The sequence below is a fragment of the Alexandromys fortis genome, unplaced genomic scaffold (genome assembly GCF_014885135.2).
Source record: "Alexandromys fortis isolate MF-2015 unplaced genomic scaffold, M_Fortis_MF-2015_v1.1 scaffold_1, whole genome shotgun sequence".
NCBI classification, from domain to species: domain Eukaryota; kingdom Metazoa; phylum Chordata; class Mammalia; order Rodentia; family Cricetidae; genus Alexandromys; species Alexandromys fortis.
In genome coordinates this window covers 28,910,970-28,933,407 of record NW_026067927.1, presented here as the reverse complement: position 1 = coordinate 28,933,407, position 22,438 = coordinate 28,910,970, and the positions used below count along the sequence as shown (strand labels likewise).

The window sequence follows — 22,438 nt, the reverse complement described above, 5'->3', positions numbered from 1 at the left end:
GAGAGAGAGAGAGAGAGAGAAGAGGAGAGGAGAGAGAGAGAGAGAGAGAGAGAGGGGAGAGGAGAGAGAGAGAGAGAGAGAGCGCGGGCGCACATAAAGCTTGGTCAGGTCAGCTAATCTGTCTGTTTATGCAGTGAAGTGCCTTTGGGTCATGGGAGCAGGTGGGGATAGTTCTGCTCTTTCAATGTCATTTAGTCCGTTCTAGGTTCTTTGAATTGCTGTGTGAGTTTTAGAATGAACTGGTCAGTTTTCTACCAAAAGCTGCTGGACCTTTGGCATTGTGAGTTGATAGATACGCTCCTTGAAACAGTTGTTCTCTCGGGTTTGTTAGGCTATGCTTTCTTATTTGTTGGTTTGTTTCATTTGGGCTCTTCCTTTGGCTGTCTTTTAGAGCTGGTTAATCCTTCAGATGCACAGTGTGTCTGCTGTTGACCCTGCCTTCTCCAGAAGGTTGTTAGCATTTTTATGTCTTCTGTTTGTTCTTTGCTCCCGAGTTGAGGATTTGGTTCTGGTACTTGACTCTCAGCTTCTCCGCTCTTCTGGGCCGCCCAGGGCTGTGTGCTGTCTACTGATCCTTTTTTCATTAGGTCTTCACCATGGAGCTCACCTGTTGGCATCTGGATGTGTTTTTTCCCTTAATGTGTTCTGAGCTTTGTTCTAGGATGTAGTGGCTTGGAAATGGATTAATCCTTTCATGGTCTGTCTTTACGCTTCGTTCTGCTATGCTAATCAGTGTGTAATCCAGGCTGATTCTGCCAGGCCCCAGACATTCTCCTCATGCCTGTGAATCTGGCTAGTGGGAGCAGGCTTGTTTTCAGACTGTCAGGGATTGTTCCTGCTCTCCTGTATGGTCCTTTTCCTTGGCTTCCTCAGCCCTACATTGATCATCCTAGTGAAGACTTACTCTGGTTCTTTCTCTAACTGCCCTGTCTGTAGTCATCCTCCACAGGCCCTGCCATGCGCCTCAGTCCTCTGCCCTGTACCACCTCCTGAAGCTCCTTCAGAAGGGATGCGAGTTATTACAGGATTCCCTCATCCTGTCATCTTACCTGGTATACAGACTGGAAAACTGATGCTTACTGCTTTATCATATTTAAAATCATTTGTTTGTATATGTATGTAGGCACATGCCACATGCCTGGTATGCATATGCCATAGTGTGCATGTAGAAGTCATAGGACAACTGTTGGGAGTCAGCTCTCTCCTGCCACATGGGTCTTAGGTGGTCAGACTTGATGGAACATGTTTTTACCAGCCCTGTTCTAGAGACTGTTCCCATGTTTTCCAGTTTTTAGTTTCCCACACAGGCAGTGGGGTCTGTCCCTGTGACAATGTGTCTTCTCAGCTGGAGGTAGATGTCTCCATCACAGTGTGTTTGAAAAGCTGCCCAGGGCTGCTCCTGTGCCCTAGGCTGGTAGCTTGGGTGGAGGAAAAGTTGGGGCCCAGGTTGGCAGGCCTGGGCTTGAATATTGTATCACAGTGCTTAGCCATCACACTTTGGGGAAAACTCTTTGCCCCAGCTCCCAAGTTGACAAGTGTATCCCAGGCAGCCACAGGAGCTGGACTCTTCAGTTCAGTCCCAGAGCCCCAAGTTGGGGGCCAACTTGGTGTTTGGTTCCCTTGTGTTTTATGGTGGACAGGCAGCATGGGTCAGGTGCTGTGTAGGTAGCAGTGTGTGGCTTGATCCTTTCCTAGGATCAGGGTGGAGGCAAACAGACTAGAAATCACAAAGTTGAGCTACTTTGATTTGTGTAGAATGGATGCTGTGTTGGAGGACCGAGAGCATATGGGTAAGGCTTGGCTACCTTGAGAGGGAATCCACAGTCTACTGCAGGAGTGTTACACTGTGAGCCCCAGGCTATTCCTCCATACACACGTCAGTGCCGGCCCTGGTTTACTGGGCTGTGTGTCCTCTGGCCCATTGTGAGGCCTTCCTACAGTATCTTGGACACAGCATATACTTCAGATTAGACCCTGCTCCAATCTGCCAGTTCCCTATCAGGATGAAAATTAATTGCTTTCTGCATTTTTATATGTTAATATTAGAAACTGCTCAACATAGTAACTTCCGTGTACAATGTGGCTTTGTATGTTTTGCTCATTGTTTTCTTGGATTGAGTTCCTAAGACTTGTGAAGTAAGAAATAAAAGAAAATAGTTCTTTTCTCTTTTAAAATGACTGAAAACCGTCATTTTATTATTCTTCAGTAACTCTTCTCTAACGTTCTTGCCATGAGCCACGGGTCCTAGGAAGAGTCAGGAAAGGAAAGCAGAGTAGACGCACAGTCCCTCAGTGGACTGTAACAGAGGCCAGGCTGGGTCAGGCCAGGTAGGGTATGGATTCCGCACAGCTGCTGGCCTCAGTGGGTGACTGACCTGGTGGTGTGGGTAAGGCCAGTACATGTTGCTCTCACTTGGTAGGTTTTCTTCCTGAGTCCTAGGGCCTGACACCAGTGTCTGAAACATGCAGATACACGCATCTCTGGGCCTACGCACCTGAGGTGGCCACTCTAGCTAGTTGTTACTGTGCCCTGTTGTTAGGACTAGGAACTCTGGTTGCCCGGCCCTGGTTTGTCCCAGAAGAAACGAAGGATGATTTGACATCAGGTAGAGGATGGGGCGGCTCCTCACCCTTTGCGTGTAATGGCTGGCACGATTTTGTAAACCTGGAATGTATGTTGGGTGTGCTGCTCTAGGGTTGTTTCCCATTAGCTTGTCCAGACCCACAATCTAAACTGCTTATTTCCTGGTCCTGGGAACTTTCCAGCTGGTATACATCACCAGGCCTCAGACTTTGTCCCTTCTGTGGGAAGTTCCACCTATGTTTGTGGCCCTGTATTCTTCGTTTTCCTTTCTGTCCTTCCACATAATGATGCTCCAAAGACTAGTTTGGTTCCACTGTGGTGAAACACGTGCCTGCCATGTGCCTCTCAGTGTGTGTTTTAACACATGACAACACAGAACTGCTGCACAGGTCAAGGCCTTTGTGTTTCTTGTGATCTTGGGTATCCATTGCTTTGTGGCCCAGGACACCTGTCTCATGAATGTCTTTTCTCTCCGTGCAGGCATTTGGCCAGGCACACACAAACCACAAGAAGGTGGCTGCTGATGGTGAGAGCCGGGAGGAGAGCCTGATCCAGGAGTCAGCCTCCAAGGAGCAGTACTATGTGCGGAAGGTGCTGGAGCTGCAGACAGAGCTGAAGCAGCTGCGCAATGTCCTCACCAACACTCAGTCTGAGAATGAGCGCCTCACATCCGTGGCCCAGGAGCTAAAAGAGGTGAGTGGCTGGGGGTGACGCCTGTCACTGTGACAGTGGGCTGTGTGGCTGTGTCTTGCTCTCGTGGTCTCTCGACAGTTCTGTGCTTGAGTTATGCCCATCTATCTCACTGCTGCCATGCGTACCCTGAGCAGGCCCCGACCAGCAGGGAGGAATATCAAAGTAGAGCACCGCAGCCTGAATGATGAATGACCCAGCTTGTGATTTGGTGTCACAGGGACAGAGATCAGCCAAGAGCCATAGGGAGTCTATGGTACTCTGAGGTGGTTGAGGACCCATCGCTAAAAGTCTCCATGTGAGCTACAGTCCTGGTCGAGGTCCATGGTCTTGGGGGTTAACCTTAAGATCTTTCTACAGGCTTAGCCCTCACTTGTACTAGAGACCAGACAAAGCCTTGTCTTCAGTCTCTGAGACCCTGGGTAGGAGACACCCGGTCCCTTCACTGCACATCCTCCAAGCTCTCTGGGCCCCCTTCCAGCTATGGAAGCCGACCCTCCGCAGTAGATGTTCTCTCAGAGAAGTCAGCAGAGCACAGGTCATCAGCATGTGCTGTAGTCAGGGCTGTGCACAGTAGGCCCAGAGACTCTGATCCTAGGGCCATCAATATCAGGGAGCAGCCACTTCCCCGGGTGTGGGGTCTCTGAGGTCTTGAGGAACTCAGTCTGAATAAGGGGTTGGGGGAAGGCAGCCTCTACTTCTGGAGCCCAGTGCATGATCTCATTTCCTCCCACGAGTACGGCTCTGATGAGAGTGGAGGAGGGGCTGTCACTGAGGAAGAGAAGCAGCTCTGGTGACAATCTGTCTGTCTGCCCCTCCTTCCTGAAAGGCCAGTGCAGGGCTTTCTCTCACATTCAGCCCCTAGGCAGCCAAGAGGGCTTGATGACTGTCCTGGGCCGGAAATGAGCTCAGTGAATTGAAGACAGGCAGGTCTGGGGTGGGGGAGAGATTCCTGTTGTTCCTGTTTATGATTTAGGAGGAAATCCTGAGTTGAGTCTCCCTCCACACCCCCTAGCCGCTTTTTTTTTTTTTTTTTTTTTGAGTGTCCCTTTCTCTGTCCACAGTTCTGTGGAGGCCCTCTGCAGCCAAGTCATAGGCTGCCCTTCAGCCTTCACCTGCACACCTGTCTGGGGTAGAGGTTCTATTCTCACAACTGTTTCCACCCACTTTTAGCATTGGTCTCTCCTCTGCTGTTGCTCCTAGCTTAGCATAATGGTCCCCTCATTGCCCAGCATTGGCCCCCATGGGTTAGATTTGGTTTTGCTGGCATTTGTTGATTCCTTATGACCTCTATCCTACTACCTCTGTCCCTAATAGCAACTCCTGTTTTCCTCTCCTGTGACTTCCTGCTTGGGATGCAGTTCCCTCTAGGGCCCTGACTACAGCACATGCTGATGACCTGTGCTCTGCTGACTTCCCTGAGAGAACATCTACTGCGGAGGGTCGGCTTCCATAGCTGGAAGGGGGCCCAGAGAGCTTGGAGGATGTGCAGTGAAGGGACCGGGTGTCTCCTACCCAGGGTTTCAGAGACTGAAGACAAGGCTTTGTCCAAGTCTGTTGTCTAAGAGAGGGCTAAAGCCAGTGTTAACTTTACAGTACCAAACAATTTTGTCCCTGTCAGATAGATAGTGCTAATGTCTTGGACCCAGTCATCCTAATGACTCTTGGTATTCCGTCAGACCTGAAGACACTGAGGTTGCTGGGGAAAAGCATCTCTGGAGATTTAACTTGTGGTTGTTGTGCTGCATGTAGGACCAGCAGTGGGCAGTTTGGTCAGGTTTTTTCTTGCTGACATTATTCCTAGAAGGTAGATGATCACTTGAGAAAAGGCTTGTTGCAGACATGACACTGTTTCTCAGATGGATAACTTAAGGCCCACTAGTCCTAATAAAAGATAAGAGTTCTCCTCTAGGTGATACACGGACAAGCCCTGTACGGAAAGGGTTGGGAGCTCAAGAGGCCAGCAAAGAGAACTGACAGTCCCCCAACACAGTGGCCTCTTGAAGCAGGCAGTTGTCACATACTTCTTGCTGGTCAGGGGATCCAGGTGAAGGAGAGCTGGTGGCTAGGATCTTAAATGGTTGGCCCCGAGCCCATATGCCCACTGTTTCTATGTAGGCTGGTCATCTGCATAGAACAGAGCCTGTACCCTGACATCAGACACTCAGCCTGGGAGGAGGTACTTTTCTGAGGGAAAACTAAACCCTTGTGGCTAGTTGGAACCTGCTGGAGCTCTCAGAAGTTGGGCATGAGATGGGTGGAGGTACCAGACAGCAGGCCAGCTGAACCTCTCTGGTAAGCCTGGCAGCTGAGGTTGGAAGCCATCTCCCTAGAAAGATAGTGTATGTGTTTGATTCCTGCTCTGTCAGCAGAGAAGGGGCAGTTAACCTGTCACGTGATGTTACCTTGCAGCACGTGACTTATGTGTCTGCACATTTCTCTGTGCTTGTCTTTCCACAAGGACACTCATTCACAGGCCCATGCAGGCCCGTACACTCCACCAGAGGGAAACACTTCTTGGCTAGTACCCAGAATTCTGGTCCTAGCAGTGGCGTAAGAACAGAACTCCTAGATAGTCTAGTGAGGGCCAGGTTTATAGCGGCACTAAGGACTCACAGAACATACGGGTACTGTTGTAAGGTCACAGCACCCCTTGTATGGCTCTGGGCCTGGTTCTCTCAGGCTTCATCCTGGCCTTCTGCATCCATCTCCAATTGTATAAGCTGCACTCCGTTCTAGCCATGTGAAGCTACCACTGTGTCTCTTAACCCCTACCTTCTAGGTCTCTGATTTCTGCTGAATAGCCCTAGGATACTGGGGAGACTCAGCCCTTACCCTCAGTTACCAGTCTACCTGAGGGCTTTGTCCACATGGTCTCTCTTTGTACATGCTGGAATACTTTCTGCATAGCAAGCACTTTTGAGTTGGCTGAGAGAGAGCAGGAATTGGGGTCATTTCTCGCAGAGAGAGAAAATTAGTAGTTACTCTCATACCCTTTGTGCTTTAGGTGGGGTGAAAAGAGTCTGGTGTGTTTCCATCTGCATGAGCCCCAGGCTTTCAAGAGGTCTGTTTGTGGTCCTACCTCCTACCTTCTTTGTAGCTGTGCTAGGGGCTGTTTCTCTCCTCTCAGCATGTATTGCCCTCACCATCTCTGCTCTTGTGATGCTCTGTCATCTTTTGGTCTTCTCTTTCTCTTCCTGTGCTATCTGTTTCATCTGGTGTCAGTTCTGTTGCCTCTTTCAGTCACTTAATGAGGGGGCTGTGTCTGTATTCATAGATTGTGAACTTAGTTTTAAGTGCTAAATTTGTCAGTAGTGCTTGCTGTGTGACTCTTCCACTTTCTGTTGTGTTCTCCATCTCTCCATTTTTTATGATATTTCATTTCACTAATCCAACATTATTGCTTATCTCCCTGCATGGCATCTTATGAGGCATATGCCCCTCAGATGAACACAGAAATGTGATCAGGGGCAATTCCTGTAGATGCTAAGAGGACAGAGCCATGGACCTGGACTCCTGGTTCAGGGCTCTGGAACAGGTGTGTTGTTGAGCGGAGGGGCCATCTGAGCATTAGGAACAGGGATTAGAAGCAGGAAGGGTGCCGGGCGGTGGTGGCGCAGGCCTTTAATCCCAGCACTCGGGAGGCAGAGGCAGGCAGATCTCTGTGAGTTTGAGACCAGCCTGGTCTACAAGAGCTAGTTCCGGGACAGGCTCCAAAACCACATAGAAACCCTGTCTCAAAAAAAAAAAAGCAGGAAGGGTGGGGTTGTTAGGGGAGTTTGCTCCCAGGGGACATTGGTGTGAATTGGTCTTCACTTGTCACGGGGTAAGAGAGGGCTGCAGTTGGTGGGCAGAGGTCAAGAAATCGCTAAACAACCTCCAACATACAGGATAGCACCCACAGCAAAGAATGGTGTGGCTCTGAAAGTGTAGGAACGAGGCTCCTACGCCCCTTTGTACAGTGTGGGCAGTGCAGGTTGAGAGTCACCACAGTGGGTTTTATTGTTCTCCTCGTGGCCCTGCACTGGCCTTTCCCTGCGACAGTCTTCCAGCTCCTCACACTTGACTTGGAGGCAGTAACCAACTTTCAGCAGATTTATTTAGGTGGTATACGTCCTATACAGCTCACTTAAAAGTGTGCTCCATGCTCGCCTCTAATCCCTGTTCCTAATGCTCAGATGGCCTCCCAGACCAGCAACACATGTGCTCCAGTGCCCTAAGTAAGAAGCCCAGGCCCCAGCTCTGTCCTCACAAGCATTGTCCCCTCAGCAGTGACAGCATCTACATAGCTGTAGGTACGTGGACCATCCTACAGTTGTTATTCCTTCTGTGGTGCTGGGGATCGAACCCAGGGCCTTGTATTCAGTGCCAGGCAAGCCCTCTGCCCCAATACACACTTCCAGTCTTTCAGTTAATTTCAGAGTATTTCATCATTCCAAAATGAAGCCTGTTTTTCAGTTACTCCCACACCCCTCTTTAGCCCCTCTAGTCTGCTTTCTATGGCTGTGGATTGCTTGTTCTAGACCTTTCTTACAAATGAGTCATACAATACATGGCCTCTTGTGACTGACTTCTTTGACTTAGCAGAATGTCTTCATGCTTCATTCGTGTTGTAGCAAGTGTCAAGACGTCATTCTTTAATGTGGCTGAATAATACTGCATTGTATAGATAGAACATGTTTTGTTTATCCATTCACTGGCCAATGGAGACTTGGGTTGTATCCACCTTGAACACTGGGAACCTGATGTGCAGGGTTCTGTGTGGATGTGTTTCATTTCTCTGATACAGACACTCTGTTTAACTGTTTGAACATCTGTAGGTATGCCACAGTGCTGCCCCACTTAGCAGTTCACCAGTCGATGACCCCATCTTGCAGATGGAGAAAAAGGGTCAGTGTTAGTAAGTGAAGTTCTTGCATTGTTTGACATGGGCACGTCCACGTCAGATTCACCAGCGCCTCACTCAGATCCGCGAGACTGGCAAAGCCTTCTTCCTTGGGTGAGGCTTAGAGGAATGGCAAACTCTTCCTCTAGTCCAAGTGTGAATGCTGGTGGTGTGTGCAGAAAATGTTTCTCCCTGGATAAGACTGCTGCCCTACACAGATTGCTTCTACCTAGATTAGCTAACCCCGCCTCCTTCAGATGTGAAGTTCAGCATTTCAGCCGTGTATAATAAACATGCCGAGCTTTTAAGATGCTGTGACTTCTCCATCAGAGTGCAGATCACTCCACGCCAGCCTTTCTGTTTCTGCATTTGTCATGTTTTCATTCCCTCACTTCCCCAAGTAGGTCGGTTCCTGGAGTCTGCAGAGCTCAGCAGGGTTAGAGCAGGTTGAGTCACTTGTCTGAAGTTCCGCCCTTGAGAGAAGTAGGAGGGATCTGTGCCAGAGACCTGCTTCGGTTGGGAGTGGTGTGGTGATGTTCAGGTTCTAAAGAGGATGTGTGGGGTGGGGGTGGGGAAAGGAGGAGATGAACAAGATCTGAGGGTGAATCAGGATGGCTGCCAGCAGCATTTAATTGAAAAAAAGACTACAGCCAAGAGGTGGTGGCACACGTCTTTAATCCCAGCACTTGGTAGGCAAAGGCAGGCAGATCTCTGTGAATTTGAGGCCTATCTGGTCTACAGAGCAAGTTTCAGGACAGGCTCTAAAACTACACAGAGAAACCTGTCTTGAAAAACAAAACAAAAAAAGAAAATAGACTGCACCTTTTATACTCTGTGGTTGCACATAGGATTAAATGGGAGACAAGGGACATGTGAGCTGGGATGTGGCTTGAGATGAGGGGTTGAGGATTCTAGCATTGACCTTGACGATATGCACCAGTCATACATTACTGGAAGAGCTACAAGTTCTTCTTGCTAGAGATGAGAACGACTGCTTTAGCAAGCAGGAACTTTCCTCAAGGAAGTGGGCACCCCAGGGAATGGAGACCTTTATTCAAATGCCTGACCTTGGGAGAAGGACTTTTTCTGGGAGCAGATACTATCCTACAATGTCTTAGTCTTACTATATTGGTCTGTTCCCCTCATGACGCTCCCAAAAGGGAAGGTTCTGATATCTTATTTTTTCCCATTATACCGTACCATTCTGATTTCTCTGTGTTTAATAACTGACCTCTTGCCTTTAATGGCCCCAGGCTCTGGATCTGAATTGTAGGCATTTCAATCCTTGGGATCAGGTGTGTCTAGCAAATCTCTAACTTTCCTGTTCTTGGTGTAATTAGGAGGGCACAATGGAATTCCTGGTTCCACAGTGGCAGTGGTTTTTTTTTTTTTTCCTAAAGAATTATTTTGGCCTGGCGAAGGTGGCGCATGCCTTTAATCCCAGCACTCGGGAGGCAGAGGCAGGCGGATCTCTGTGAGTTCGAGACCAGCCTGGTCTACAGAGCTAGTTCCAGGACAGGCTCCAAAGCTACACAGAGAAACCCTGTCTCGAAAAACCAAAAAAAAAAAAAAATTATTTTGTTGGGCTGGAGAGATGGCTCAGTGGTTAAGAGCGCCGTCTGCTCTTCGAGAGGTCCTGAGTTCAATTCCCAGCAACCACATGGTGGCTCCAAACCATCTGTAATGAGATCTGGCGCCCTCCTCTGGCGTTTGGGTATACATGGAGGCAGAAAGTTGTATACATAATAAATAAATATATCTTTAAAAAAAGAATTATTTTGTTTAGATTGTACACTTTTTTTGTTTTTTTTTTTTTGTTTAAATTGTACACATTTTTATCCTTTACCAAAGCCCACACAAAATTCCCTAAGGGAAAGCCGTTAATATTGAGAATCATTAAAAATGACAGTAAAAAGGTTCTGGAGAAGTGTGGTCTGCGATGCTGAAATGCTGGAACTTTGTCAAGCAGCAGTGGTCGCCATGCAGTCCACATCAGATTTGATCTGGTTGTGGTCTGCACAAACCCCACTGCCCTGGGCTTCTCCCCTCCAAGCAGCCACACTGTTGTCCAGAAGGCTCACAGCATGCCTGGCAGTACTGGGCCCCCTTATGCCACTTGGAAGCACACATGGTAGAGCCAGCTATAGAAACAGCGCACACAGCTTTTTCCTCTGCCCCTGCAGATCAACCAGAATGTGGAGATCCAGCGTGGCCGCCTGCGGGATGACATCAAGGAGTACAAGTTCCGGGAAGCCCGTCTACTTCAGGACTACTCAGAGCTGGAGGAGGAGAACATCAGCCTGCAGAAACAAGTGTCTGTGCTCAGGCAGAACCAGGCGAGTCTCCACCCTAGGGTCACCCTGGGTACTCAGTCCTTTCATCCACCCATCTTCTTTCCTGTGTCTTGTTCCACATATCTGAGGCCAGGGCCAGGAGTACTTCCACAGTGGAGACAGGAATATGGCTCACAACACCTAGTGCTGCTCCCAGAGCACAGAATAAGGCCTGTGACTTTATTATAACAATTTCCCAAGCCAAGTGTAGCATGATTCTTGCTGGGAGTCAATTTCCGTTTAGCACAGATAGGGTACCGATAACACACCAGAAAGTCCACTTTGGTGAACCATTGACAATGGTGAGCTTATTTACAGTAGCATGGGTGAGGGGTTCCAGAGGCGTTGGTGAGGGGTTCCAGGGGCATGGGTGGGGAGAACTTATAGGAGCGTGGGCGAGGGATTACCTGGAGTGTGGGTGAGACCTCCAGCAGTTGCTAGATGGACTTCTTTTTTCATTTAACCTTCTGTTTCCTGTCTATTCTAGCAACCTCTGAGATAGCTGTAAGAGGATTAGGTGTCACTGGGGTCAGGACACAGGAGGAAGGGAATGGCTGGACTCTTGGGTGAGGGTCTAACAGTGCTTTACCCCTTCCTTCTATGAGAGAATGTTTATAGGCCTGATCTTGTGAGGGTCTCCAAGCTGGGTAATCATGGCTGCTCTGATTTCGAGACAGCAAGGGCCATGTCATGTCCGGAGGACAGTGTTCCACATCACCAAGGTATGGGGGAACTCAGATGAAGAGGGTGTACTAAAACCTCTGGAGGAACACTGCCATGATTCTGCCTGTTGTAGGGATGAGAGACGTCCCCTCTGCCTGTGGCAAAGATTAGGAGGTCCTCTCGAATGGGTGAGGGTAAGAACCACCCAGTACCTGAACACGCTTTCCATTCTCTAAGCTGTAGCCAACAGGGCCTTTTCTCTCAGGAAATCCCAGGCCTTACCCCCAAATGCCATGGATGCTGTCTTGCTTTCATTAGAGTCCCTCTATCACCCACATCATCTTATAGCTAAGGCCTCATCGTCAGTGGACCCAGTGTTTATGTCCTGCAGGAGGAAGCCCATGTGTCTGTGTAGAAGCTTCTGTGTTTTCAAAAGCAGGCAGGGAATAGAGTCTGGTGCTGGGCAACCACAGGGTCAGGGCTCCATCCTGTAGCTCATAAGCGTGAGATGCCATTGGGCATTGATCGGTACTGCTGCCCACAGTGCTCTGAGCAGAAGAAAAGCCAAAACTGAAGGAAACCCTGCACCCAGTGGAGCTACATCTACTCTGAGGTTCCTCCCCCTCACTTGGGGCCCTGGGATGTGGGTGCACTTAGAATGTTGTACAGGGTTTCCCTTCCTGCCCCAAACCCAGAGAGAGTCCCTCATTGCTTCCTTAATATCACAGAGATGTTTTAATATGAGCCTCACGTAAGCATCAGCTCCCATCTACTCTGTTCACTCAAACTGTGTCATGTTAATAAGGCCAGCTCTGCCTTCCCACACTCTTCCAGCTCCTCCAAGCTTGCATTCTGAGGAGTTGGTGCTGAGGCATTCAGCCTTGAGGGGGAGTCCAGTTCCTTTGTTTTAAAATATGATTGAAAATAATGGTCATAGCACACCACAAGGCATGCTTTAAAATAATGTGATTAGGGCCAGGCGGTGGTGGCACACCTTTAATCCCAGCACTTGGAACGCAGAGGCAGGTGGATCTCTGTGAGTTTGAGGCCAGCCTGGTCTTCAAGAGCTAGTTCTAGGACAGGTTCCAATGCTATAGAGAACCCTGCCTTGAAAAACCTAAATAATAATAATATGTGGTTAGGGCTGGTGAGGTGGCTCAGTGGGTAAGCGTGTTTCCCATGCAAACCTTATGACCTGAGCCCAGTTCTCAGAACTCACATAAAGATAGAAGGAGAGAATCTCCACATTGCACAGTTGCATGTGCACCCACACACGTACATCATGCACCATGCACACACATTTAAAAGAGAGAGATTTGCTTAGCTGTTAGTGTTAACTGAGTAATTTTATGGAATTTTAAATCAGTGCACACTAGTACTAATTTTCAGAAGTAGAATGGCATCCGTGTCACCTGATGTGGGAGGTGGCCTTGGCTGCGGCCACTGCCCTCTCCTACAGGGTGGCATTTCATTCTGTGGGTCTCCTTGTCCTTTGTGGTTGGGGGGGGGGGTCTTCTGGCACTGTCCTGATTTGTCAACCTGAGTGGAGCCACCACATCCCTTGACACTGGAGTATTTGTATTCCCCAGGTGGAATTTGAGGGCCTCAAGCATGAAATCAAGCGCCTGGAGGAGGAGACCGAGTACCTCAACAGCCAACTGGAGGATGCCATCCGGCTTAAGGAGATCTCTGAACGGCAGTTGGAGGAGGCTCTGGAGACGCTCAAGACAGAGCGGGAGCAGAAGAACAACCTGCGCAAGGAGCTGTCGCACTACATGAGCATCAATGACTCCTTCTACACCAGCCACCTGCAGGTCTCCTTAGATGGCCTCAAGTTCAGCGATGATGCCGTCACTGCTGAGCCCAACAATGATGCTGAAGCCCTGGTCAATGGCTTTGAGCATAGTGGCTTGGTCAAATCCTCGCCGGACAACAAGACATCCACACCTAGGAAGGATGGCCTGGCTCCACCCTCTCCAAGCCTCGTTTCTGACCTGCTCAGTGAGCTCCACATATCTGAGATCCAGAAGCTGAAGCAGCAGCTGGTGCAGGTGAATAGGCAGGGCCTCGTGTTCCATCCTTCTCTGTCCCCATGCCTTCTGCAGTGCTGCAGGACTGCATGTTCTGTGTAAGCAGTGCTTTTGTGACATGTGGCTGCCTTTAATTTACTCATGCTGGCTTTAAATCCCATATCTTTACCACAGATGAAACTCTGTCCCAGAGAAGTCGGTTCCTGATTGTTGTGTAAAGTTTAGTACCATGGTGCCCATGTTGCTCCCTTTGCTACCCATATCATGTCTGGGTGGGGTGACATGGCTCCTCGTGTAACTCCTACCCACAGGCCACAAACTAGAGTCTCAGCAGAGCCATACATTGGCACATTTGAAAGTTTACAATGTGTTCCCCACAACACAAGAAAGGAAAGTGGTGGAGAGCTGGGATACTAGGGATCCTGCCAGTTTGCCCTGGAGTTGCACATTTGAAGCCCAGCTTCCCTCCAGCACATATAGAGTGAACGTTTATGAGCGATCACTTTTTTGGTCTTTGTGGTGAATTCTGTCCAGTCTGCTGTCAGTAGTGGCATGACCATGGCCCATGTGGCATAGCCTGAGATCTGGCTGAGCCATCCTGGAGTCCTTTAAGCCTGTTGACCCTCTTTCCTGCCATGTCTTCCTTTGCAGATGGAGCGGGAGAAGGTGGGCCTACTGGCAACACTGCAGGACACACAGAAGCAGCTGGAGCAGGCTCGGGGGGCCCTCTCTGAGCAACATGAGAAGGTGAATCGTCTCACAGAGAATCTTAGTGCCCTGCGGCGCCTTCAGGCTGGCAAGGAGCGGCAGACTTCCCTGGATAATGAGAAGGACCGTGATAGCCATGAAGATGGTGACTACTATGAGGTGGACATCAATGGGCCTGAGATCCTGGCCTGCAAGTACCATGTGGCTGTGGCTGAGGCTGGTGAACTCCGGGAGCAGCTCAAGGCATTGCGCAGTACACACGAAGCTCGCGAGGCCCAACACGCTGAAGAGAAGGGCCGCTATGAGGCTGAGGGCCAGGCACTCACAGAGAAGGTCTCTCTGCTAGAAAAGGCTAACCATCAGGACCGAGAGCTATTGGCCCATCTGGAGAAGGAGCTGAAGAAGGTGAGCGATGTGGCTGGTGAGACCCAGGGCAGCCTGAATGTGGCTCAGGATGAGCTGGTAACCTTCAGTGAGGAGCTGGCCAACCTCTACCACCATGTGTGTATGTGCAACAATGAGACGCCGAACCGTGTCATGCTGGATTACTACCGCGAAGGCCAGGGCAAAGCTGGCCGTACCAGCCCCGAGGGTCGCGGGCGTCGTTCGCCTGTCCTTTTGCCCAAGGGGCTGTTGGCCACAGAGGTGGGCCGAGCAGATGGGACTGGAGACAGCAGCCCCTCACCCAGCTCTTCTCTGCCTTCGCCACTGAGTGACCCCCGCCGGGAACCTATGAACATCTACAATCTGATTGCCATCATCCGAGACCAGATCAAGCACCTACAGGCAGCAGTAGACCGCACAACCGAGCTGTCCCGGCAGCGAATTGCCTCACAGGAACTGGGCCCTGCCGTGGACAAGGACAAGGAGGCCCTCATGGAGGAGATCCTCAAGCTGAAGTCTCTGCTGAGTACCAAACGGGAGCAGATCACCACCCTTCGCACAGTGCTCAAGGCCAACAAGCAGGTGAGATAAAGTGGGTGGGTGTAGTAGCAAGCCACTTGTTCGCCGCCCAGAACTGAAATAACCACACAGAAACTGTATTAATTAAAACACTGCCTAGCCCATTAACTCTAGCTTCTTATTGGCTAATTCTTACATATTAATTTAATCCATCTCCATTAATCTATGTATTGCCACATGGCAGTGGCTCACCAGTAAAGTTTTGGCATGTCTTACTCTGGCGGCAGCTCCATGGCATCCCTCTGACTCTGCCTTCTTCTCCCAGCATTCGGTCCAGTTTTCCCTGCCTACCTAAGTTCTGCCCTATCAGCAGGCCAAGGCAGTTTCTTTATTCATTAATGGTAATCACAGCACACAGGGAGGACTCCCACATCAGGTGGAGCATCAGAGCCCACTGGGAGGCTGCCTCCTCCACTTGTTGCAGGGCCCACAGGCCTGTGCCATTGTGTTTAGTTTCCTGCTGTCCCCTTCGTCAGCGCTCCCAGACAAGGTGGAGTGACTGTTGGCATGAGAGGGCTCTCTAATCAGAGCTGCTCCTGACCACCTTACAGAGTTTCTGATGCTGAAGAAACAAGGCCATGGCCCAAGCCCCAAGGGGCATGGTGCAGGACTTTGTGACTTCTCCAGGACAGGCTCTTTGGTTCATCATTCTTCCCTGCTAATTAGAATCAGAGGGTAGGACTCCCAGTAAGCATGGCTATCATTTTGTCCCCAAGACTGCATATGAGAATTCTCTGCATGCAGAATATTTTTCACGGGCAGCAGCCCCACCGTGGACCCAGGGTTCCCATTGTAAGCTCAGAACTTCCCTTGAGCAGCTTCACCCCACCTACCACCTTATACCTCTTTGTCCCCAGACAGCTGAGGTGGCCCTCGCCAACCTGAAGAGCAAGTATGAGAATGAGAAGGCCATGGTGACCGAGACCATGATGAAGCTACGGAATGAGCTCAAGGCCCTCAAGGAAGATGCAGCCACCTTCTCCTCCCTGCGTGCCATGTTTGCCACCAGGTAACTTCACCACTAGTGGGCTTCTCTCTCCTGCAGCTTCTCTCCGCTGGAGCTACCAGTTGCCCTTACTCACAGGTTTCAGTCTTCTTCCTGAAGCCTGTAGGCCTGCTGGTTCGGGCTCTAGCACCATCAGGCACCTCATACAGCTCAGGGTTTGGTAATTACAGCCCCTGGCCCAGCTCATCACCTATGCGGGGCTGCCCTCCTTGCCTGACTCAAGGGAAAGCAAGGAGATGGAAAGACTGTGCACCATCAGGGTCCTCGGCTGGCTGCACCTCAGCCTTCTGTGCATCATGTAGGCAGGTGTCCAGGTCTGGGCCAGGCCTGGTAGATACCACTTAGGCAGACGTTCAGCAGAGGTAGGCATCTGTTTCCCTGTTCCTCTGGCCCCCAGAAACTTGGCTCAGATTTCACTGTTAATGAACCTGAATGCTCAATTTGTGTTGCTTTGAGCGTAGGAGACTTAGAAGCAAAGGGCCTAGAGGAGTGAGCTTTGGGGATAGGGGATAGCACTCTTGGTTCCAACTTTGTTCCAGTGGTGACGAAGTCCCAGACTAGTTTGTTAGCTCCTCTTCCTAGGACAGGAAAGTCAGGGGTTTCAACTCAGCTATTTGCCATCCACTTCCCGCCATTCTATCAGGGGAGGGCCAAGGGAGTTTAGGCCTGGGAGGTGTGCAGCTTTCCTTCCTCTCACATGAGGGATCTCTGTGGCCTTAAGGGTTGTCTAGGCTTCCTGGCTGGGAAAGAACAGTCTTAGGCCAGGGTTACCCCAAGATATTTTATGCTGGCCTGGGTCTGAAAAAGTCTGGGATAAAACCGGTCTCGCTGAACATAGCAGACAATGAGGACTACTGAGAACTCAAGAACAATGGCAATGGGTTTCTGATCCTACTGCACGTATTGGCTTTGTGAGAGCCTAGGCATTTTGGATGCTTACCTTACTAGACCTGGATGGAGGTGGGTGGTCCTTGGACTTCTCACAGGGCAGGGAACCCTGATTGCTCTTTGGGCTGATGAGGGAGGGGAACTTGATTGGGGGAGGGAAATGGGAGGTGGTGGTGGGGATGAGACAGTAATCTTTAATAAATAAACAAATAAATAAAATAAAACTGGAAAAAAAAAGAACAGTCTTAGGGCTGGAAGGCCTCTGCCTATCACCCTTCAGAGTCAGGTGCTGCCACCAGCTGGTCTAAGTTGGGATGACAGGATGGGCCAGGGTTCTGCACCTTTCCTCTACCTGGGTGCTCCCAGTGTCTTAGCATCCCTCCCGGCAGGCCCCTGCCGGGCCAGCAAAGACAAGAAGAGTTCCAGGATTTCTCTGGAAGTTTTCTCCACTGGGGCTTAGAATTTTTTTTAATTAATTAATTAATTTATTTTTGAGACAGGGTCTCACTATGTAGCCCTGGATGGCCTAGAACTCACTATGTAAACCAGACTGTCCTTGAACTCCCCAAGTGTTGAGATTAAAGGTGTGTTCCCCATGCCTGGTTTAGAGAGGGTTTCTATTGCTGTAATGAAACAGCAGGGAGGAAAGTGCTTATTTTATCTCATAGTTTGTAGTTGATCATCTGGGGAAGTTAGAGCAGGAACTCGAGGCAGAGGCCGTGGAGGAGAGCTCTTACTGACATGCTCAGCCTGCTTTCTTAAAGCTCCTAGGACCACCAGCCCAGGGATGGCACCACCCATGGTGAACTTGGCCTTCCCACATCAATCACTAATTAAGAAAATGCATCACAGGCTTGCACACAGGCCATTATGGTGAAGGCATTTTCTCAGTTGAGGTTCCCTCTTCCCAGATAACTATAGCTGGTGTCAGGTTGGCATAAAAACTAGCCAGTACACTGCAATCCTTCTGCCCACTCCCCAAACACACACACAAAAGAAACAAACGTAGTGACACAGAACTGGGGGTAGGGTTAAGGGCTACTCTGTTTGGGTCATGGCCTTAATCTGAAGGAGCCTTTGCTAAAAGAAACCCAAACAAGCCTCCCTAGCCCTGGCTCAAGCTCCATCTGAGAGACACTCTGGAGTGGGGTGCTTGGGACCTGCCTTTCCTTGTCTGAGCCTTGCAGCTGTGCTGTTTCCACAGATGTGATGAGTACATCACACAGCTGGATGAGATGCAGCGGCAGCTGGCGGCCGCAGAAGATGAGAAGAAGACCCTGAACTCTCTGCTGCGCATGGCCATCCAGCAGAAACTGGCACTCACCCAGCGGCTGGAGCTGCTGGAGCTGGACCACGAGCAGACCCGCAGGGGCCGCAGCAAGGCCACCCCCAAGGCCAAGCCAGCCACCCCGAGCGTAAGTCACACCTGTGCCTGTGCCAGCGAGAGGGCGGAGGGCGCCGGGCTGGCCAACCAGGTGTTCTGCAACGAGAAGCACAGCATTTACTGTGATTAGGGCTGTGGGGCGCTGCACGCCGCTAACGTCTGCTTCACCTCAACTAACCCAGTTGCAGTGGGACAGCAGTGCTAGGCCGGTCTTAACGTGACTAACGCACGGAGGGCAGCATTCTAGGCGAGTGGCAGCACTGGGACACATCTGTCACCAGGACACTTTGAGCTTTGTGTTGCTTCTCGCCCGCAGCCCCCTCAAGGGTATCCTGTATCAGTTGCTGTCTTTTGGGGTGGTGGTATCAGAGGTCTGGGTGGAGCTGCTCACCTTTGGTAGAACAGTGAGGTGAAGTGTTTTCCAGGGTCCCCAGGCACCGTTAGGAGAACCCGAGGTAGAGTCCTTCCCTGGGCACATGGGCAGAACCCGAGTTGAAACTTGCATGTTCCTCGCATGTTTCTAATGTCAGCGCTTGAGAGCAGTTCTATGAGACTCGAGCCTCTGTGGTAGGAGCAGACCAGGTCAGCTCTCTGTGGCTGGCGTGGTCTCATGGAAAGAGTTTTCTGTGTTTCCTGCAGCATCTCACTGCGAACCATATTCAGGACAGAAGCGCAGAACTTCCTCCAGTCCCAGGGGGAACTGACCCTAGAGGCTGCATGAGACCCTCACACTTCAGACACAAATAGCCATCGCCCAGGAGGACAGAGCTTGGCTGCTTAGGGTCTCATCTCTGAGATCCGCATGCTGCTCTGCCCTGTGAGGTGACAAATTGGCAGGACCTGAGGTCCTAGGTTTTCTTTTTTTAATGAAAAAGTGTTCCAAGTGCCTGGCCAGACCCTGGTCCTTGGTGCAACCTGTTCTTTGGTACCTGGAGACCCATAGCCCATGCTCGGGTCTTTTCCTGGAAGTTGTCAGACCCAAAGAAGCAGTGTTTGGAGAAGTGCTGGTGAGCTCTGCCAGGTTGCACTGGCACAGCAGAGCCCAGCTGTGTGCTGGAAGGACTTCCTGTGGGCCCGGAGCTGTGCTCAGGACCGGCTGGTAAGAGTCATGTGGTTCTCAGTGCAATTTGGGGCTCTTTTTCCAGAGGCTCTGTCAGTGCAGAACTGTGGCATCAAGCGTTTGCTTTAGTGTGCTGTGAAGCAGGACTCTGCTCAGTATTTCTCTCCCAGACTTCCATCTCTGTGACAGCTGCTAGCCTGTCACCCTGTGGACAGGCGTCTTTCACAGTTTGGGACACAGCATTTCACCTGTGGAACACAACGTTGGTCCCCAGCATGGGACCCTGTGGTCTCTCAAACAGCTTTCTCTTTCTTCTCTCTGTGTGGTGCCTAGGTTGTTCCAGTCTCCTTCAGATTCTAGGCACCACACAGTCATGCACTGAGGGTAGAACAGGCCACATGTGTCCCTTGCATGTCCGTCCTGGGAATGGCTGCCCGCATGCCCATCCACCTTCTACCTTTCCTTTTCTTTGGGCCAGGACACAGCTTCCCTTCCATTGTCTGGGGCTTTGCAGGCACTTGGAGCCCCATCCCCTAACACACACGCAGGCCTCCTGCCGACTAATTTGCTCGCTCACTCCCAGAACAAGAGCTTTAGCGTTAAGTGGTATGGAAGTGGCAAGTGACTGGTTTCTAATGCTGTCTTATTTTCTCCTGTTTTCAGCTGTAGAGTAGCTGCTGGGAGGAAGTGGCCACCGGCCCTGTCACACTGCAGCCCCCTCCCCTCTCCCCTCCCATGGCCTATGCAGAGGAAGGAAGGGCAGCCTAAAGTCCACTTAGAGATGTTTGGATATGCCACTGTAATTCTTTTCAAATAGCATTCCCCAAGTTTTTAATGGGAGTTTTAAGGAAAAAAAAAAAAAAAAAAAAAAAGCTTTACTGTTGAGAATGCTGTGAGCTGCTGCTTGGAAAGGCCTGTGTACGGCCGAAGAACCTGCTTCCACAACCACGGTCAGGCTCTCTAGGGGCCTGCTGGACAGCCTGCCATGGGGGGCTCCTTATTACACACGCTCCTTTTTTATCCGATCAACCTGTGCACTTTTGATATTTTGATATTATATTTGCTTCCTTAATTCCTTGCGTAGAGACGGTCTCCGATGCCGTGGTCTGTGCTCGTGGTCCTGTAGCTGTCCGTCCTAGCTCAGGCGTGTTGATCTGGTGTCGACACGAGGCAGAGCTGTGCTCCATAGTGTGTAGTAGCTGGACTGCAGGTGAGGCTTCGACCCGGCAAGGAGCTGGCGAGTGTATCCACGCTGTGGTTCAACAGCCTGTAGAGGACACGGCATTGTGGTTCATGTTTGAAGTTACAGATTTTAAATGCCATGTTCATTAAGAAATCCAGGGTATTCCAATTCTGGGGTTTTTCATATTGTATTATTATTATTCTTAGGAATAGTTCAACGTAACAAGAAGAAAACTTGACCTTTGCTCTGGTTAAAACAGTAATAGGCACTTGAAAGCATAAATTATTGAATGAGTAGTATTACCTACAAATTCCAGAATTTTCTGGGTTTTAGGACATGGTGAAGCATGACTGACTAACAGAATTTTATACAACTGCACCAGTGAAATTCCAAATTGGAATTGTTTTGTTATTCTGGTTGTTGTGCCAAATTGTGGTACACTTAGAAAATTCTACAGTTGTCGATTTTTAGGGTGTTCTATTTCAACACCTTTTTGTTAGTAACCATTGCCAGTAGTGCCTTCATCAGTTACGGGAGGTGTCCCAGCCAAGGAAGTTCTCTACAATGGGCAGCGGAGAGCTAGTTGGGAATGCTGAAGGCCAGTGTGGACCAACAGGTAGGAGGGGGTATCTGGCTCACTTCGTACCTGGGCATCTGCATTGAGGGAAAGAGAACAGTGATTGTGCAAAATTCTGTTAGTCAGTAATTCTTCACATGCAAATTCAGGGGCTTAGAAACAAAACAAACAGAAAACCTGGAGTGTGCTTTGGGAACCAAATGGACTTCATGGGACAAGCTAAGCAAGCTGTGCAAACATCACGTTTGTGAAGGGCTGAGGGCGTCTGGAGAGCCGGCGCAGTCGGCCTGTGAGTAGGGAAGAGGGTTAGCCATAGTATTCTTTGCAAATGTGAAAACAAGACATTCTAGCTTCTCTTGCTTGGTGTAACTAATCACTGTTAATTTCAGGAAACAGAAGTCACTAAACTCCTTAGCAAACTGCTTGCTAAGTGAGATTCAGGGTGTGGTCAAATTGGTACTAGTGGAGGAAGAGAAATTGCCCTCTGGCCTCCAAAAAAGGGACAAATTATAATAATATAAATTGTTAGGAATTGAAGAATTCTGTTTCCTGGAATGAGCATTTCTTATTCCTAGTTGTTGGGACTCTTTGCCTTCTGTTACAGTGTTGATTCATACAAATATTGTTACATTTGAGATAACATCATCTGTATGGGGTATTTATTTGCAATGATGTCTAAGTACTGTATTTTTCTGTGTGTTACCTTAGTGTCAGAATGTTGGTCTTTATTTTAAAAGTCATATGCATGTTCTCCTGCCAAGGAACCTTTACACAGACCCAAAGCAAATAATAATAAGCAGATGCCTTCAATTTCTGAGAAAATGAGGCTAAGTGAGGAAAAGGCATAGGAGGGAGAAACTAGCAGTTGTGTGGCGGGACCGTCTCCACAGCCAGCGCACATAGGAAAAGTGGGCCTGGGTAAAGAGTCACATTGGTAGGACCAATAAAGAATAATAATAAAAAAAATGAAGCACATGTTTGCCCTCTGTGATTGCTTTTACTCCTGCGCCAGGTGACTGCTTCCAGTGTGTCCGGTGAATCTTGGACCTCACACCGCCGTCCTGTTGGAGGGCACTGGGGGTGGGGGCCAGAAACAAGCTGGGCTCCATTCTCCGGATACAGGATGTGCCTCCAGGGTTGCCCACATCAGTCAGTATGAAGACCAGCAGCAAGGTGGCCGGAACTCACTGCTCTGTTACAGGACTCGTGCCCATGAGCAACCTGCATTTCCTGTTGAGGAAGCAGCGGGTCAGAGGCATGGAAACCTGTGCTGGCTAAAGTCTTGCTTGAAACCTGGGAATAAATAGATCTAGGGACAAGGGGGATTCATTTGTCAATATAATACTGTATTTAACTATAGGAGCGTGTACAGAGATACAGCGAGTGTGTTGGAGTGAGAACATGGAACAGTGTCTTAACTCCTTGGACAGTAGATACCATACCATGGTGCTCTCTGGTCATCTCCACTTCTGGCTGTCTCGCCT

General features: G+C 49.8%; 1 protein-coding gene across 2 annotated transcripts in view; it reads left to right on the top strand.

Annotated features, from left to right (window-relative positions):
- Bicd2 (BICD cargo adaptor 2) overlaps nucleotides 1-21,929 on the top strand; it is a 48,318-nt gene extending 26,389 nt beyond the window's left edge. The window contains exons 2-8 of one of the 2 annotated variants that reach the window (XM_050144089.1): nucleotides 3,065-3,277; nucleotides 10,343-10,495; nucleotides 12,745-13,206; nucleotides 13,837-14,859; nucleotides 15,714-15,865; nucleotides 17,955-18,165; nucleotides 19,858-21,929. In XM_050144089.1, coding sequence (XP_050000046.1) covers nucleotides 3,065-3,277; nucleotides 10,343-10,495; nucleotides 12,745-13,206; nucleotides 13,837-14,859; nucleotides 15,714-15,865; nucleotides 17,955-18,165; nucleotides 19,858-19,863 — 2,220 coding nt within the window. In that variant the 3' untranslated portion in view covers nucleotides 19,864-21,929. Of the gene's footprint in view, nucleotides 1-3,064; nucleotides 3,278-10,342; nucleotides 10,496-12,744; nucleotides 13,207-13,836; nucleotides 14,860-15,713; nucleotides 15,866-17,954 lie in introns of both variants that reach the window. The other variant, XM_050144088.1, reaches the window with a different exon arrangement.
- The last annotated feature ends 509 nt before the right edge of the window (nucleotides 21,930-22,438 follow it).